Source organism: Myotis myotis, unplaced genomic scaffold (genome assembly GCF_014108235.1).
Source record: "Myotis myotis isolate mMyoMyo1 unplaced genomic scaffold, mMyoMyo1.p scaffold_m19_p_11, whole genome shotgun sequence".
NCBI lineage: Eukaryota > Metazoa > Chordata > Mammalia > Chiroptera > Vespertilionidae > Myotis > Myotis myotis.
In genome coordinates, this window is record NW_023416315.1 from 54,865,497 (window position 1) to 54,885,020 (window position 19,524).

Sequence of the window (19,524 nt, forward strand, 5' to 3'; positions counted from 1 at the left end):
TTTATTATATAGGATAGGATAGGAAAGGAGCAAAGGGGGAAGCCAGACATTATAGGCATATCATTTGGGCAGCTTAACCAGGAAGCTGCAATTTCACACTCGCCAGGGAACAGCCGTCTATTCCCTGCAAAACGTTGGGGGAAGGGATCCAACAAAGGGAAGATATATGCATGCCCAGTAAAGTTGGGGTTGGGGGGGACACTTAGGGAAGGCACTTGCCTGTCAATCAAACCTGGGGACAGAGATGGTTGTCCAGAATAGGCATGCCCACTGCAATAATGTGAAAATTTGGGAAGACATAATCCCCTAAAAAAAGGAATTCATTCTCTGTTGCTCTTATTGCACTTGACTCTTGGCTTGTGGGGCTCTTTCGCTCCTGCTTCCTTGCATCCACCCGTGTGGCCCACAACCATGCCAACCCCTATATACAGTGGACCGTTGGATGCTACAGGAACACAAGCTGAGCTAGCCTGAAGCTGTACTGGACCCGACTCCAACATGGAAAGGAAACTCTGGGCACCGGTTCTGATTGTAGCTCTACTAAAGCCCCAGCTGTACTTCTTCTATGACTGGACTAAGGGAATACAACTTTGGAAACCCACAGGTGTAATTTCATGGAAATGATGCTTTCTATTATACTTCATCCTCCCGTGGGGTCCTCCAAAAATTCTTATTCCAGTGGTACCCCAAGAACCCCATCCCCACGAGCAACTGGGGAGAGATGAGCCCCTCCTATCCTGTAACAGAGTGACTTTTAGAACCATTATTCTGATCAAGTCAGCCTCATGCTGTTAAATGCCTTCGATGGCTTCCCATTGCATTTATGATCTTGTTCATTGTCCTTAGTGTCATAGCATCCAAGCCTTGCATGTTCTCATCCCCTCCCTCCCTTTAGTCCCATGTTGGAGCTATTTATCTTCCCTTCCTTCCCAGACATCCTGGTCTTCTCTCTGCTTTTCAGTGGGCTGCATGTCCATTACTGCCCCCGCCCACTTCACCCCACTGGGGCCTGGCACAGATCCCACATCTTCTGCCCAGACAGGACTGCACAATGAGCTGCAGACTTCTTTGCACCCAAGACGAGATAAGGACCTGAGAACAGACCGTGAATCGCCCTCTCATGGAGCATGCTGCCTGGTTCACCTGGCACATTTTTATAGCACAACCCACTGTCCGAAGGAGCAGTGCATTGAGTTACATGCTGGCCCAAGTGCCTGTCTTACTGCAAACCGTGATGAAAAGACTGACCGCACTTTGAGTGGCATCAGTCTAGGACACTCTTGTTTATGTCCCCACCTTGTGCTTGTCCACACATGCATGCACACACATGCTCTCTCACACACATACGCACACACCTTATTCCTTCAGGCACATCTGACTTTAAATGAGAAAGGCAAAACCTTCAAGCTTTTAGAAGACAATATAGGAAAATATGATTATGCCTTTTAGTGTTTGGAAGGAGTTCTTAAACCTTCCATCTTAAGACACACATGAATTACAAACAGTAACCGAAAAGGTTGATAAATTTGACCATATTAAAATCAAGAACTTCTGTTCATCAAAAGACCACATAAAGGGAATCAATCAAGAAGCCACTAACTGAGAGAAAACGGACATAGGATTAGTACCCAGAATTTATCAAGAAAGACAAAGACAGAAAACCCAATAGCGAAATGGGCAGTAGAACTGAAAAAACACTAGAAGAGGCAACATGAGTGGCCAGCAGATAGGAAAAGGTGCTCAGCCTGATGCAACCAGGGAAATGCATATTAAAACAATAAGGTTTTATACCAGACAGTTTAGGGAAAATGTGAAAGTTTTGGAGTATTAAGTATTGATAAGGATTTGCAGCAATCAAGAATGGGAGTGTAAATTGATTAAACTACTTGGAAAGATTATTTGGTATTATTTAGTATAAGTTGCAGGTGGACATATCCTGGGACCTGGCGATTCTGTTCCCATGCATGCATGAATATCTACATGCTTCACACATCAGTATACACTTATTCACCCGCACGCACACATGCATACATATACAAGGGGAAGGGGGTGCAAAAGTAGATTTACAGTTGTTTGTATGGAAAAAGACATGCAGGCTATGATGATTACAATAGCTTTATTAACTGTTTCACACACAACTGTAAACCTACTTTTCCCCAAATACACACATATACATACACAAACACATACTTATACACACATACCTACACATATGCATATACACATGCACATACATAATATACACACATGTGTACCAGGAGATGGGTAAGAAGGTTCATGTCAGAAATGTTTGTAATAACAATTTGCTATTGTAAATTGACAGTTCAACTGTCCATCAACAGTAGATAGATATGTTTTGGTATAGTCATAGGGAGGCATTCATATTGAAGTGAAAATAATTGCAGTTACATGCAAAACACACACGGATGATTCTAGAAAAATAGTGAAAAAAATAAGTTGCAGTAGAATACATACAGTATAATTTCATTTTGATAAAGTTTGAGAATATACAAAGTTGAAGAGTATATTCTTTAGGGATACATACATGTGGTAAAATTATAAAGAAAAGCAAGGCTATGAGGATACGTAATTCCAAATAGTGGTTCCCTTAGTGGGAAGGAAGGGGAGGAGATCGGGAGGAGTAGAGGGGGCGTGTACAGGGTATGCCAGAGGTAAGGGTAATATTCCTTTTTTCTTAAACTGGAAGATGGGAATTCAGGTGTTCTTTATATTATTATCTACATACCCAGCAAGTAAAAAACAAATTTTTAAAAAGATTTCCTCCATACCATTTTTACCTCCCTCCATCCCCTTTCCTCTGGTAATCACCATGCTGTTTGTGTCTATGAGTTTGGGTGTGTGTGTGTGTGTCTATGAGTTTGTGTGTGTGTGTGTGCTTAATTCCTTTACCTTTTTTTACCCAGCTCTGCAATCCTTTCCGCCTCTTACAGCTGTCAGTCTGTTCTCTATACATAGTTTTTCTTATCTATTTGATATTTGATAATAAAACCAGTACCAGTTAGAAGGAGGAGTAACCTGGTAGAAGGTATTAGTTACCGTACAGTTGGGGTGGGAGAAAGAAAGGGAAGAAAGACACCATTTGCTAAACCAGGAAGAACAATGAAAAAATGGGGAAGGGTGGTTTTAATAATGGCACTGACGCCCTCTCCGAGGACCACCTGAGAACTAAGAGAAGAAGGAAAGTGCTAACGAGTTGCCAAAATGGCTAAGAAGGTTGGGTAATATGACCCGTGTCTGTGCGTTTTTTTAACTCCTAGAAACGCCAAGGGATCTTGTTTTGTGGGAGGCTCACTGTCCACAGAGTGGAGAGGGCTCATCACGTTTTGAAAACTCCACAGTTTAGCAAAGAAGCGAAAATAATGGTTCTGTTTGAAGTAAAGCCCTGTAGAGATTTTTGATGCTGCTGCCCCTTGGGTTTCGGAGGCCAGCCCCCTGAGGGGTTTTGTTTTCCTAGTGCCATGCCTGCAGCTGCCAGCTGTCCCCAGGTGAAGGTGGGGGTGGGGGTGGGGGTGGGGGTGGGCTCACAGCTCCAAATGCAGGCCTTCCTGTAGGTTTCAGCGACAGAACTGAGCGTGTGCTCTCAGCTATGTTATAATATAACAAGCTTTGCAACGTAATTTCTTCATTAGCAATTTTAATGAAATGGACTATTTTGACTAATTGGTGTGGTGTAAAGAGTGTTCAAGCCCTGAGAACTTAGGAACCTGCCTTTCCAGGCTGCTCTGCCCCTGGTGCTATTTTAAGCAAGTCAGCTTAAACTCTTTGAGCCTTGTTGGCAGTGGGCGGGGCTTGGCCACGGTCTTAAAGGATTCATTCAGCTTGAGAAGTCCATGACTCCCTGATTGACTATTATATGTAGGGAAGACTTTCAAATAGAAAAATACGACAAAAAAGTTAAGTCAAATACCAAATTATCTTGCATGTGTAAGATGAACAAGTTCCTAGAGACAGGCATCTCTCTGTCTTTTAAAAAGTGTTTTTAAAAAACTTTATTATATATAATAAGCTTTATATAATATAATATATATAACATAAAGTATTAAGTATAATATATATAACATAATGGAGTATTATATATATTACAAAGCTTATTATATATAATAAAGCTTCTAAAAACATTTAAAAAGATATTTAATAAAGCTTTTAAAATGCTTTATATATTTTTAAAATGTTTAAATTAAACTTATCTTTATTTATTTTTTAAATCCTCACCTGAGGATATGGTTTTAGAGAGAGAGAAACATCAATGGGAGAGAAACATCTAGTGGTTGCCTCCTGTACACACCCGGACGTGGAATCGAACTCACAACCTTTTGGTGTATGGGAGGATGCTCTAATGAACTAAGCCACCCCACCAGGGCAAATTAAATCTATTTTTTAATTACAGGTACCATTCAATATTACATATATTTAAAAATATGTTTAAGAGCAGTTTTAAGTTCATAGCAAAATTGAGGGCGAGGTGCAGGGATTTCCCATGGACCCCCTGCCCCCGCACATGCTCAGCCTCCTCCATTGTTGACATCACCCATCAGAGTGATGTGTTTGCTACAATCCATGATTTTACATGGACACAGCACTGTCACCAAAGTCCGTCATCGGTGTTGTGCATTCTGTGCGTTTGCCTTGTGAATTTTTAATCAGTTGCTCAGCATGGCAGGAGGGCACTTTCTGCCCTGTTACCCTGAAACAGCATGGCAGGACCCTAGCCCAGGATGAGGGATCAGGGAGGCACCCAGTAAGCATGTGTTGTGTGGTCTGTGTGGGAGAAGGCGCCTCAGCACTTGCTATTCAGAGTTTGGTTGCAGACTCGTCCACACCTGAGAGCAACACGAAAGCTCAGCGCCCACCCCAGCCTCTCTGGCCAGCCCCTGCATTTAAATAAGGGCCCCCATGTCATTTGTGTGCACCTAGAAGTCTGAGGGGCACTGGTGTCGCCCAACATTGTTCCTTTCTCTCTGAGAGAACACAGGGAGAACCTTTTGTGAACTAACGCTTTAGAGCTTGAAAATTGATCTCCGGGGCTTGAAATTAGAGTCCCTGAAGCCTTTTCTGCTGGGAGAGGGACTCACCTGGGTTTTCTAAGCTCTTCCTGAATTAATTCCAGAAGTAATTCCCCTGGCATTTCAGCTGCTGTCTCTTCAGTGCTGGTGTCTCTCTCCTGGAGCTTGGCCAAAAAAAAAAGGGGGGGGGGTTATGGAGGGGGGACTCACTTGGCACACCTCGAATTTCCTAATTGGAAGTTTCAGAATTTTTCATTCTTTTAACCACTTTGTCTTCCCTGTTCCCTGTCCTTCAAAGACAGTTATTGAATTCTAATTTACATCAGATACTTGGGCTCATAAATTAGCCACTAAATGGTGCTTTTTCTTGTTATTTTATCTCTTGCAGTCTTCTGGTGCACTTAGAAATATGTTTCTGATTCATTTAAAAAGAAATCTCGCTCCCTGTTCCGATCTTATATGTCAGAATAAATTATAACACAAATGCTTTATCCTTCGGAAAACATTCAAATCTGTCTGTTACATGGTTGGACAGAATATTGATTTCATGACTTCTTAAATGTATAACTCCTTAACCTTCACTATAGAAGAGAGCAGCTGCTGCTTTACCTTGCGTAGTAAGTATCATGTTTGCTCTTACGCAAGCTTGGAATGTGGCAGGTAAACGGTAAAAGCACACTCACAAGAAACCCTAGAGCCAGCTTGTACAGAAGACAGCAGATGCCACATAATATTGCCACGAGACAACTTTAAATCTCTAAGAAACAGTTTTCTTCTTTTATTGTCCATTTTTAAAAGATATTACATAGAAAGGAATATGACCCTTCAAAGTAAGCAGCTTTTTTTCTGGTGTAAGTTTGTGACTTTCAGATACTAATGGAACCAACTAGAAACATTTTATCTATATAAATGTATGACTAAATATCATTTACAAATTTTAGTATACACAAAAGCTATTCACAGAATTTTATCTTTACTCTTGATTTCCATCTTTGCTAGTGAGTCAAAATACCTCTGAATGTCCCTCCAGCTTCAGTGTGATTGTAATAAGCTATTTTAATTCAGTATTATGTTTTTTGTAACCTCACAAATCATATGGTATTATTTGTTCATTTATACCATCAGAATTTGTTTAGATTTAACCATACTGCCTTTATCATTTATTCTCTATTCCTTCTTCTCAGGTCTTCCTTCTGGAATTATTTTTCCTCTTTAAGTATAGCAGGTCCTCAAATAACATTGTTTTGTTCAATGTTGTTTTGTTAAAATGTTGGTGAGATGCTGTAGGAATTTAACTCTTGTTTATATCGATTAGCCTATGGTAAAATTGATAACATTGTTTTGCTTAAAGTCGCAGAATCTATCAATGATGTTGAGGATTACCCTTGTTTAGACAGATTTCTCTACTGAAGGTCTTCTGTTGGTATAACCACTTTTTGCTTCTCTGAAAATGTCTTTATTTTAACAAATAGAGAGTATTGCTGGTTATTCAAACCTAAGATGTCAGATTTTTTTTTTCTTAGCATTTTGAAGATTTTATTTCACTGTCACTTGGCTCCTCGTTCTGTGAAGTAGGTATCTGATGGTGCAATTGCCATTCCTTATGCTCTGACTGCATTTATTTACAATTTCTCTTTCTCTTTGGTGTCTTGTGGTATCAGCATGTGAGTAGGTCTGGGTTTTTAAAACATTCACCTTGCTTGGGATTTCTTGGTCTTCCTGAATGGGATTCATGTCTTCTATTAATTTTGGACAATTCTTACTGTTATCTCTTTGAATATTGTCTCTACCCAATTCACATCTTTTTAAAACTTTGATCAAATGTATGTTGGACTGTCTCGTTCTATCTTCCATCTCTCTCTCTTTTTTAAAAAAACTATATCTCATCTTTTATATATACGTATCTTTTTTTTTATTTCTCTGTGCTCCATTCTCAGTAATTTTCAGATCTGTTCTCCAGTTCACTAAATCTCTGTTCAGCTATGTCTAAATTTATGTTTATTATTTATTATATATTGTATATTGAGTTTTAAAATAGAAATTATTACATATATATTAATTTCTAAATGTTCTTTGTCTTCCCCCCTGCCCCCCGCTCCAAGTATTTTGGGCCACTTTTCATAGTCTCTTGCTACTTACTCCTGTTTTTTGTCCTGTCTTTATTCTTTTTAAATGTAAGATACTTTAAAAAATATATTCCATAATTCCAATATCTGAAGTCTTTACAGATTTGATACTATTTGTGTGTTGTTGTTTTCTCTTTTGGGTGGTTTCTTGACTTTTTCCATAGTACCTTATTTCCTTGTGTTTTATAATTTTAAATTTTGCAATCATTTGTTGGAGTTTTAGCTGCAGAATATTTTGATGCCTGGTTTGAGAGTGTGTTTTTCTAGAGATGATTTATGTTAGCTTGGATAGGTGTTGGAGACCTGGTCCATTTTAAATTATGATTCTCAGCACATACTTTTCTGGACCATACAGTAAGTTCCAAACTTGGGGAGACTTTTTGTAAAGTATCTGCACAAAGTCAGTTGCGACAGATACTTTTTCTTGCTGTCCTTTCAGGGATGGGTTGTTTTCGTCCTAATTCATGCTTTCCCTGAGACGGTGGCACTTCCTGGGTCTCTACTTTTTAGAGATGGTCTTCCCTTGGTTCTTTACTTGTCCAGACCCAACACATGTCCCTCATTTCCTCCATGGCCTAAGCCAGCGATTTTCAACTGGTGTGCTGCAAGAATTTTTAAAACCTGCAATTCCTGGCTAAATAGTCAGGGGCACTGACCTCTTTTCCCTTAGATTGCCAAATAAAAAAAAAAAGACAACAGCCAGCATAACAATAGCCATCCTATGTGAATGAGTCAAAGCTATACCTATTGTTTGGTCAGATCTGCAAAAAATAGATATGTGTGCCGTAGAATTTTAGTAATTAGTGTGTGTGTGCCATGAGATGGAAAAAGTTGATGGTCTCTGGCTTAAGTGTTAGGCTGCCTGGTCTAGTGTCCCTCTAGGCCAGCGGTTCTCAACCTGTGGGTCGCGACCCCTTTGGCGGTCGAACCACCCTTTCACAGGGGTCGCCTAAGACCATCCTGCATATCAGATATTTACATTACGATTCATAACAGTAGCAACATTACAGTTATGAAGTAGCAACGAAAATAATTTTATGGTTGGGTCACAACATGAGGAACTGTATTTAAAGGGCCAGAAGGTTGAGAACCACTGCTCTAGGCTACCTGGTGACTTCAGTGTTCGATGACCTCCATAATCCAGCTCCTGCTCTGTTCCTACACTCAGCCCATGTCCCCTATTGTCTTATAGGCTCATTCAGTCCCATAAGAGGATGTTTTTAGAGATTTATTAACCATAATTAAGTGTTAAGAAGTAGGAAGGCTTTGATCTCTCTAGCCTGCCATATTGCCAGGAATAGAATAGAAATAATTTAGTCTTGAAAAATAGAGAGCAAATTCAAGATTATCCCTATACCAATTCACATCCTTGTGTTCGGACAGATTGTCGGGATGAGTGAGAGGAGGATGTTGCCATGAGTCCTGATAGCTGCTTAGTCCCCAGCCTGTGCTGCAGTGGACGCTACCCTCTGCCCTGGGCCTTGCTCAGGGGCCTCGGCCACCACATGTCCTGCTTCTCTGAATCAGAGGTGGAGACACATAAACTGCCGACATGATAATGAGAGCTGTCACGAGGGCAGGGAGTACCGGAGTTTGAGAGGATAAGATGCTTTTGGTACATATCAGAACTTGGTCCTAAGAGACCACTCGTTCATTCATGTAACAGATGCTTATTGGCCCTTGCATTATGTAAGGGAAACAGATCCACTGTCCCTGTCCTCATGAAGCTCACTGTGCAAGGAGCAGACCGTTCATTTCACTGGGGCACGATGAGGGCTATGAGAGTAGAAGGTAGGGAGAGGTTCTAACCCAACTTGAAGAGGGAGGGTGGTATCTGTGCTGCCTCTGCAGGACTAGGAGGCATCACCTGGGGGTAGAGCCAGGGAAGGGCGTTCCAGGCAGAGGGACAAGAACGTACCTAGTACTGAGCCAGAGAGAATTTGGTTCAGGCAATTGCAGGCAGCTCATTTGGCCAGAGCATAGTCGGGAAGGCGTGAACCTGGAGCAGGCAGCCGGAAGAGCTGAGCCTGGAGGTTGCCCGAGGCCTAAATGATGAAGGCCCTCTAACCAGGAAGCTGTTGAACTCTCTTACCTGGGGAGTGAGGGATGCTGTCAGGGTTGCCATGTTCATTTCTCTCGAGAGCCAGCCCTCCAGAAGAGAAAGAGCACGGGCTTGGCGTGAAGGCGGGAATCTTCCAGTCCGACTCCAGCGCCGCTCTCTCCGGGTGGGCATGGCATGTACTTGATTTAGGTACCTCCTCTGAACCTCTCTTTCCAGAGAATGGACTAGACCAGTGGTCGGCAAACTGCGGCTCGCGAGTCACATGCGGCTCTTTGGCCCCTTGAGTGTGGCTCTTCCACAAAATACCACGTGTGGGCGCACATGTACAGTGCGATTGAAACTTCATGGCCCATGCACAGAAGTCGGTATTTTGTGGAAGAGCCACACTCAAGGGGCCAAAGAGCCGCATGTGGCTCTCTAGCCGCAGTTTGCCAACCACTGGACTAGACAATTTCCCAAGGCCTCCTCCACCCCGGCATTCTGTGGTGACATTAGAAAGTAAGAGGAAAAATGCCATTGTGTGCACACACACGAGCTTAAGCAAAGCCGGAGCTCAAATGTGTGAGTATTTGCAGATGTTACCCTGACAGTAATGCTGGCGGTTTCTGGCTTCCAATTAGCTATCTAACTAACGTCTGTGAATCGTGGGTATTCACAGCGAGTGGGTATCGGCTCAGAGGGTGGATGTTTATAGCAGAAGGTGAGCAGTGTGACTGGCCCGGCAGCTGACCCAGCGTTTGTTTGCCTTGTAGACGAGCTCTCTCTGGAGCAGCACAACCTGTCGTCGCCCTCTGCGGAGCACCCGCTGAAGGAGAGCGCCGCGCACAGCACTGCACACGTGGCCTTAACGGAGGCTGCCCCAGGGTCCCAGCCGAGCAGTCCTCCCCACCTCATGTCCTCTCCATCCGCTGCTACTTTTGATACAGCCTTTTTTAACCAAGGAGAACTGACCCCAAGTACAGCAGATCACAGCGTCTTTGTGGCAAATTCCGTGTCAGTGACGAGCAACGAGGTGGTCATAGATGACGATGAAATGGATAACTTTTTGCCAGAGACTCAGTGCGCCACCTCCCGCGTGGTCTCTCCGATACAGTACGTCACAGTCAGCCCCCCGGGGCTGCCCGAGGAAACAGCAGACTCCGTGCTGACGCCACCATTGCCCACTGTTCCTTCACAAGATGAAGAAGTGACGTCCGCCTGGCAAGACACAATGCAACAACCGACAACGTGTGCTGAGTCCCCCAGTCATTGCAGTGTTTTTCCGTCAACTTTTCTCGCTTCCGAGGCCATGATCCCAACCCCTAGTAGGAATTTGGTGCTTTATCCTACTGACCCTTATGGACGCTCATCAAGCAGGACTTTGCTGGAGGTCGTGGCTTCAAGAACAGAGGGCGTAGAAACCCTCTTTTTTAGCTCCACATCTTCAGTGCCTCAGCCGTCAGGCGATGGCCTCACTCAGCCATTACCCGCCTCGGGGACGGCCTCAGCGCCTCCAGAGGGTGTTCTGGCCCCGGGTTCAGACAGATACTCTGATGGGACCACTGCTTTGAGTCAGAGTCTAAAAGAAACCATCTCTCCAAGAACATCTCCAACTGCAGCTATATCCCAGACGGCCCTTGCTTTTAGCAGCAGCTGCAGCATAAACTCAGCTTTGTTTTCAAGTCCTCCTGCGTTTGTGTCCTTTTCTACTCGGTCAGCTGATGTTTCATATGACCCCATTCTTCCTGGCAATTCCAGGGGAGCATCCGAATTGCCTGGCACTTCAGTGGTCCCAAACCATGCGGACGACACTCCTGTCTGGAGCCCAGCGTCTCCACTCAGACCGTACACGTGGTGTGGGTCCTGCTCTATGGCATCACCGCGGCACGTTCTGTCCACAAGCCTCGTGGAGAAAGACGGGGGCTCAGGGGACAGTGCTGAGACCATGACCGTATGGGAAGCGAGCAGCATCCCTCCACCAAGCAGCATCTCTCCACTGAGCAGCATAGCAGAGGACGTCTCTGAATTTGAGGAAGATCCTCAAGAATATAACCTACTTTTCCCCTCAAGACCAATAGTTCCACTTTCTTCTCGGTTTGTGGAAATCTCAGAAGCAAGCATGGGTCTTTCGGCCGAGGTGGACAGGAGGAGCATCAGGATCACACAAGCGTATCCTTCCCACGGCCCCTCCCCGCCAGTGTCACTCGATCCTGCTTCCTCTGGCTCCGTCTCTGCCATTGAAACTCAAGTAATGCCGCCCAGTGTGACAGCTGTGTTTCCCTCGGCCGTCCCTGATGTTCTCCTCGACTCGTCTTTCTCCGTCACGGCCGACGAATACACGCCATCACTTGCTTCCGGAGACCCGACGCCTTTTACGTCTTATGGTTTGGAGCCTTCCGTAGAGGCTCCGCTTTTCCCTGCCCGAGAACGCGCCAGTGTTTCCCAACACGAAACCAGAAGGACTTTGGGGTTTGCATCCAGCTTTTCCTCAACTCCGCCGCTGGAATTCAGCAGCTCGGCCCCTTTGTCTTCAGAAGGACTTGCGTCTCCATCTCCGATGTCAAGTGACGTGTTGACCATCCTTGCTCAGGCCTTTCCCACCTTGGTCGAGACACTTACGTTGTCCGACTCTCCCCATCTGCAGTCACCTCCGCTCTCCGTCCCTAATTCCACAAACCTTGACTTTTCTCAGCTCTGGCCGAGTTCAGACCTCCTTTTAAGTGCATCCACATTTCTACCTAGTTACTCTGAAATGTCGCTTCTCTCAAGCTTCCACTCCACGTCTCTCACGCTCTCTGAAGCAGCCACCGTTTCACCGGCAGATTCTGAAGCCCGTTTTACCTCAGTTTTCACGGAAACTACCTCCTATTTTGAGTTTTCACTCGTGCCCCACGCATCGGCGGTCCCCACGCGGGTGCCCTCCAGCTCTGAGCCCATCCTTGACATTTCGACTGCTGGAGCGCACTCAGCGTCACTTCTGACTGCCTTTCAGACAACACCCCCTGTAACGGGATCATCCCTCCTTTCCACTCCCGCGCCTTCCGATGGGGATATCAGTGCGATGGGTGATCACGCGTCTGTCTTACCCTCTTTCTCCACGGTCATTCCTACCACCACAATATTGGTCATCGCCGTGTCCCCGTCCTCAGCACCCTCCGCTGTTTCTGAAGTGCTCCCCTCACCTGTACCTACAGATTCTGTATTTGTGGGCCCATCGTTCACACCCACAGATTTGCCGATGAACACAACCACTGAACTGAGCACATCTCCTGCCAGCACTGCCCCTGACGATGCTGTCGACATCATCCTGAACAGCACCCCCGAGAGTCAGAATCCCCACGAGAGCAGCACAGTCCTCCCCTTGCCGTCCCTTCATCCTGTGTCCACCTCCACTCCCGAGGCCGTGGTCACTATTCCGGCAGTGGTCACCACCAGGCCGCCGTATGTGTGCGATATCACAATTCCTGATGCCTATTTGATCACAACTGGTAAGGCCCTGCTTCCTCCTCTGTTTTGGTTGGGGTGATCTTTCTAAGATGCTGTTTGAAATGCTTATTGGATATGTAGCATCCTGGCAAAGCGTGTAGGCTTTAGGCCAAGAGATCTCTTGGGTTAGTAATCCTCACTCCTTTGCTGACCACCTGTGAGTTCTTCAGTTATTTAGCTTCTCTAAGCCTCAGTTTCCCCAGTGATTAAATAAGGGTGATACTGGCACCCACTGCATTGTAATGCATAGAAAATACTCAACCCAGTGCCTGGCATAAGGAGCACCCTCAAAATATGTTATTGTAGTTAGTAGTAGCAATAAGAATAAATAAAAGATTTAAACCTTAGAAGTTTTGCTAGGATATGTGTCTCTGGAACTCATCACCCATGCTTCGAAGTCATGGTTGAAACAAACCTCAGTGACTGGCCGACGGGCGGCTGCCTGTCCCATGAAGCCGTGTACGTTCGCTGCCATGTCTGTGCCAGTCTAGTGACCGGGCCTGCGGGACCAGGCTCCCTGACTTGTTCTTCATGAGAAATGACAGGGCGTGCATGAAGGCTGTGAGCCATGCATATGTACTTACATACAATGTACTGTTGATGAGCACTGCCTGTGTGTGTGTGTGTGTGTTGACTTTGATGGGGACGACGGGTAGAAATGAACCAAGGGGAAGAAGATGGCAGGAGAGGTAGAGGAGCAGGGAGAGGTGGAGGTGGGGAAGGAGGAGAACATGCTGGGTCTTGGTTCTCCAGGCTGAGTGACATGAGCCCTGTGTCCTCTGCTCACCCTGGGGGTGCTGCCACCCTCCGAGAGGGTTGGGGGTAGCTGAAGCCTTCAGTCTCCCAGCTCCGCCCTCCCCAAATGAGGCAGCCATTTGTTAATTCACGTGACAGGTAATGATGGAGCACTGAGTGTGCGTGAAGCACTTTTGGAAGCGTTCCGGGATATAGAGATGAATGGCTTGGTCCCACCCCACAAGGTGCTTAGCGTCCAGTGGGGTGGATGCTGAGCTGTGTTTCCTGGGCAGCTGTGTTGGGAATGGCCGAGGCAGAGTTGTAGAAGAGTGACTGTTTGGGATAATCAGGGACGGGTGTGGAAGACTGTGAACTGGAGGTCGCGTTCAAAGATGAGTGAAAGGCTGTCACCTGCAGATGGAAGGAAGTGTCCTCCAGGTTGAGAGTGTGAACGCGGAGAGAGGTCGGACAGCCCAAGGACATTCAGTTTGGCTGGTAATTAGACGGAGGTGATAAGGCGGGAAAGGAGGTTGGGACAAAGTGGTGAACTTTCATTTTCGGGACTCCAGCCCTCTAGAGGAGAGAGAGAAGAGTTTCTAATAGACATGATACTTTCCTTCCTTCCTACAAAATTGTTGCACAGTAGCCACAAAGTAGACAGTTACAAGGAGCTTATTAAAATAACTACTGTGACTTAAGCAGCTGCATAAGGAGAAAACCAAGATGGCGGCATAGGTAAACACCGGAGTTAGCTGCCTCGAACAACCACTTCACAAATACAACTAAAAGACCGAACGGACATTGCCCAGAACCACAGGAAGACTGGCTGAGGGGAAATTCTTCAACTAGAAGGAAAGAGAACAGCATACGAGACTCAGAGGAGGCGCAGTGCAGAAAATACAAAGGTGCGGAGGTACGCGCGGAGCGGGCTGGTAGCTGAGGGCGTGGTTGTCGTTTTCAATCGGGAGGGAGTCTCAGATTCTGCGCTCCAGTTCTGGGCGAGTCTCTAGGGACCCAGACTCAAACGGGAGAAGCGGGACTGTCTGGCATTGGTCAGAACGCGAGGGCAGCTTTCTCTCCGAGGTTTGCAGCGGTTGCTGGGACTCTGAGAGGCAGAGCCTCTGGGGACGGGACTGAGAGCAGCCATAACTGCTCCCTCCACCCGCTGTGTTGATCCCGTGCGACCCGCCCCGCCCAAGCCCTGCACAGAGCCATTTGCCAGATAGTCTCAAGCAAAGGCTAGATTAGCACCTCCCTAGAGGACAGAAGTTTTCCCACTGCAGACACAGCTGATTCTCACAGCCAGTTGGCCTGGAGGTCAAATCCCCCCAGTATTAACTACAACAATCAAGGCTTAACTACAACAAGACTGCACACAAAGACCACTAGGGGGTGCACCAAGAAAGCATAAAAAATGCGGAGACAAAGAAACAGGACAAAACTGTCAATGGAGGATATTGAGTTCAGAACCACACTTTTAAGGTCTCTCAAGAACTGTCTAGAAGCCGCCGATAAAGTTATTGAGATCCTCAAGAAATCTAATGAGACCCTCGATGTTGTGATAAAGAACCAACTAGAAATTAAGCATACATGGACTGAAATAACGAATATTATACAGACTCCCAACAGCAGACCAGAGGAGCGCAAGAATCAAGGCAAAGATTTGAAATGCGAAGAAGGAAAAACACCCAACCAGAAAAGCAAAATGAAAAAAGAATCCGAAAATACGAAGATAGTGTAAGGAGCCTCTGGGACAGCTTCAAGCGTACCAACATCAGAATTATAGGGGTGCCAGAAGATGAGAGAGACCAAGATATTGAAAACCTATTTGAAGAAATAATGACAGAAAACTTCCCCCACCTGGTGAAAGAAATAGACTTACAAGTCCAGGAAGCGCAGAGAACCCCAAACAAAAGGAATCCAAAGAGGACCACACCAAGACACACCATCATTAAAATGCCAAGAGCAAAAGACAAAGAGAGAATCTTAAAAGCAGCAAGAGAAAGAAACTCAGTTACCTACAAGGGAGTACCCATACGACTGTCAGCTGATTTCTCAACAGAAACTATGCAGGCCAGAAGGGAGTGGCAAGAAATATTCAAAGTGATGAATACCAAGAACCTACAACCAAGATTACTTTATCCAGCAAAGCTATCATTCAGAATTGAAGGTCAGATAAAGAGCTTCACAGATAAGGAAAAGCTAAAGGAGTTCATCACCACCAAACCAGGATTATATGAAATGCTGAAAGGTATCCTTTAAGAAGAGGAAGAAGAAGAAAAAGGTAAAGATACTAATTATGAACAACAAATATGCATCTATCAACAAGTGAATCTAAGAATCAAGTGAATAAATAATCTGATGAACAGAATGAACTGTTGATTATAATAGAATCAGGGACATAGAAAGGGAATGGACTCACTATTCTTGGTGGGGAAAGGGGTGTGGGAGATGCGGGAAGAGACTGGACAAAAATTGTGCACCTAGGGATGAGGACAGTAGGGGGGTAAGGGCAGAGGGTGGGGCAGGAACTGGGTGGAGGGGAGCTATGGGGGGAAAAAAAGAGGAACAAATGTAATAATCTGAACAATAAAAATTTACTAAAAAAATAAAATAAAATAACTACTGAAAGCTTATTTATCTCTCGGATTCTATGAAATTTATGATACTTCTCCTGTATCTTTCAGAACTTATTATTCTACAGATAATTAGAAACCATTTTAGAAATACCGCTAAGAATATCAAATATATGTAGCATGGATTAACTTTCACATATGACATACATTTAATGAGTTTGATGTCCTTTGTTAGGGATCCATGTATTTTTTTTTTAAGAAAAGTTTTTATTGACTTCAAAGAGAGGAGGGGGAGAGGGAGAGAGAGAAAGAAACATCAATGATGAGAGAATCATTGATCAGCTGCCTCCTGCACGCCCCCTACAGGAGATTGAGCCTGCAACCTGGGCATGTGCCCTGACCAGGAATCAAAGTGTGACCTCCTGGTTTATAGGTTGACCCTCAACCACTGGACCACACAGGCTGGGCAGGGATGCATGTATTTTTAATAGTGTAAAATTCACGCATTGTAAATGTACACTTGAACCGTTGTAGTAAATGTGCAGAGTTGTGCAGAAGTGTCCACTCTGTTACGTGGTATTTTTTTTTAATATATTTTATTGATTTTTTACAGAGAGGAAGGGAGAGAGATAGTTAGAAACATCGATGAGAGAGAAACATTGATCAGCTGCCTCCTGCACACTCTCTACTGGAGATGTGCCCACAACCAAGGTACATGCCCTTGACCAGAATCGAACCCGGGACCCTTCAGTCCGTAGGCCGACGCTCTATCCACTGAGCCAAACCGGTTATGGCGACGTGGTATTTTTTAAGTGGAGATAAGTGCCGTCTTTCGCTCTCAGTGATAATTGTAACTCACAGAAAGTGTCCTCTCATTTAGGATCTTCATTTAGATTTGAACCTGGGTTTTTTGTTTGTTTTCTTGTAATTACGTATCAGAGAAAAAGAGGGTTGAGGTGATTCTTTGTCCTCTGGAAGGGTTCTTGTTAGAGAGCTCTGTAATAAAAGTAAGAGTAATCTCCATGGGTTCACGATGGACTCGTAGGAAGACACTGACCACACGTATCCAGTCTGGGGTGAGGCTGCCCTTCTCACCCAGGGGTGGCCCACCCCAGGCCTCCTCAGGAGCTCTTTCTCATCTCTAATGGCTCTGAGGAATTTGGAGACACCCTAAGGTCTTGGTTGATAATCCTTTTTCCCCAAGATTATTGCACTCATATCCCAATGTTGCAGTTTTAGATCTTACTCTGATTAATTTGAGAAGATGGAGGATATGGTGGTGGGTCATGGGGACTATTCAGAGTAATATAACAGCACCTTGAATAACGTCGTTTTGTTAGGACGTTTATGAGATGCTGAAGGAACTCGACTCTTGTTGAACATGAGACCTCCATGCTCTCTGCCCCCGGCTGGGCCACAGAGTCTGATTCCTGGTCTCACCCACGGAGGCAAGGAGTGGAGGGTTTTCTTAGCATGTCGAGCTGATGCTGTGCATGGTTGACCTGGTGACCTGGAGGTGCCTTCAAGGTCCACTGTGTTCTTTCCTCGTCGGGGCCTTATTTACAAAACGACTTTTGGAGCCACTACCACGCTTTGGCACAGCACTGGCTCTGCCTGGGGCCCAGCAGGGGGATGACACTAACCTGGTGTGGGTTTTGGCTTCGTTCTGCAGTGCTGGCCAGAAGAGCCGTGCAGGAGTACATCATTACGTCCATCAAGGAGGTGCTGAGGATTCACTTCAACCGCGCCGTGGAGCTCAAGGTGAGTCCCTGTGGCGGAGAGGCTGACGCCGGAGCCCCGGTGAAGGCAGCGTTACAGTGGTCGTGGACCGTTCTCTTTCCGCTCTTTCCTCCCTTCCCCACCTCTGCCAACGTATCCCTCTAATGGACTAATCCTGGCCCAATTAGAGGGTTGTATTGGCAGAGTTGGAACAAAGGGGCTCCAAGACCAGAGTTTGGGGTGATGACCCTAACGATTGTGCTTCTCTTGATTTACATGAAAGGACTGGGAGTAGAGTTTAAATTAGATTTTAGAGAGAGTGCCTATCCACGTTTCTGTACATTCAGTGAGACAGAGGTAAATTGCCAGATGTCTTATGGTGGGTACTGTGCTAATGCCTCCTCTCCCCTCTTGAGCTCTGATGCCACACTGAGACCCCTCACCTTCCCAGTGGGAGCCACGAGCCACATGTGGCTACTGAGCAAATGAAATGGGGCTGTCTGAATTGAGGTGGACTGTCAGTGCCAAATACCATGGGATTTTAAAGACTTAGTGAAAAAAGGAACGTAAAATATCTCACTAATAATTTACATTGAAACGATATGTCAGATGTCTTGGGTTAAGTAAAATGTCTTTAAAATTAATTTCACCTCTTTCTATGTTTTTTTAATGTGGCTCCTAGAAGCTTTACAATTGCATATGGGGCTCACATATTTCTTTTGGACAACACTGCTCAATAGGATAACTATTTCTTTATATGTGGGTTAACACAGCAAACACTTTGAATTCTCCATAACTCCTTATTCAGTTCATATTGCTGGCTATTCTTTCTCGTTGTCCTTGCTCTTGTAATTTTGTGCTATTTTTGAGAAGGATAGCAGATGTGCAAAAGTAATTACTAAAATAAAATTTTGAATGTCTGTGAAGCACTAGCCCTTCGTTTAAGACCAGCTATTTATTTTTTTACATTACTTTATTATTTTTTCTGTTCAGTACAATTTCCTGTACATGTGGTTGATGGTAATTTGGTTAGATAATTTGATAATTATTATCTTTTGTCTTCTTTATTTTCATAGGTTTATGAACTATTCGCTGACTTCACTTTTCTGGTAACATCTGGTCCTTTCGTTTACACGGCAATATCAGTCATAAACGTGCTTATAAACAGTAAACTTGTACGCGACCAAACTCCTTTAATCCTGGCTGTGAAACCTTCCTTCCTTGTGCCGGAGTCCAGGTTCCAAGTTCAAACGGGTGAGCACACTGTCCATAATTGTTTTGACTTGTAAATAGAATTTTACTTTTTTTTTAGAAGTTTTTTTTTTTTTAATTTGGGGAAGATTTTTAAAAATTTATTTAAATTTTCAAAACTATTATTACGGAAAATTTCTAGCATATACAAAAGTACACAGAATAGTTTAATGAACCCCTTGCACCTCTCATACGGTTTCAACAATTTTCAACTCCTTGTTACATCCACACTCCCATTTACATCCCCTCCTCTCACATTATTTTGTTTGTTTTTTCATTAAATTTATTGGGGCGACATTTGCTAATAAAATGATAAGTTTCGAATGTACAATTCTGTGATATATTATCTATATATTGCATTGTGTGCCTACCACCCAAAATCAAATCTCCATCCATCACCCCTTTATCCTTTGCTACTCTCCAACCCCCCTTTCCCTCTGGTAACTGCCATGCTGTTGTCTGTGTCTATGAATTTTGTTTATCTGTTCTTCTTGTTTGTTGATTTGTTGCTTTCAGTTTTATATCCATATGAGTGAAACCATGGTTCTTGACTTTTTCTGTCTGAC

General features: G+C 44.5%; 1 protein-coding gene across 2 annotated transcripts in view; it reads left to right on the forward strand.

The window, feature by feature from the left end:
- The window catches only part of KIAA1549 (KIAA1549 ortholog), a 129,800-nt gene that overhangs the window by 39,961 nt on the left and 70,315 nt on the right, over window positions 1–19,524 (forward strand). For both annotated transcript variants that reach the window (XM_036329004.1, XM_036329006.1), the window contains exons 2-4: window positions 9,965–12,679; window positions 17,661–17,749; window positions 18,784–18,961. In XM_036329004.1, coding sequence (XP_036184897.1) covers window positions 9,965–12,679; window positions 17,661–17,749; window positions 18,784–18,961 — 2,982 coding nt within the window. The remainder of the gene's footprint in view (window positions 1–9,964; window positions 12,680–17,660; window positions 17,750–18,783; window positions 18,962–19,524) is intronic.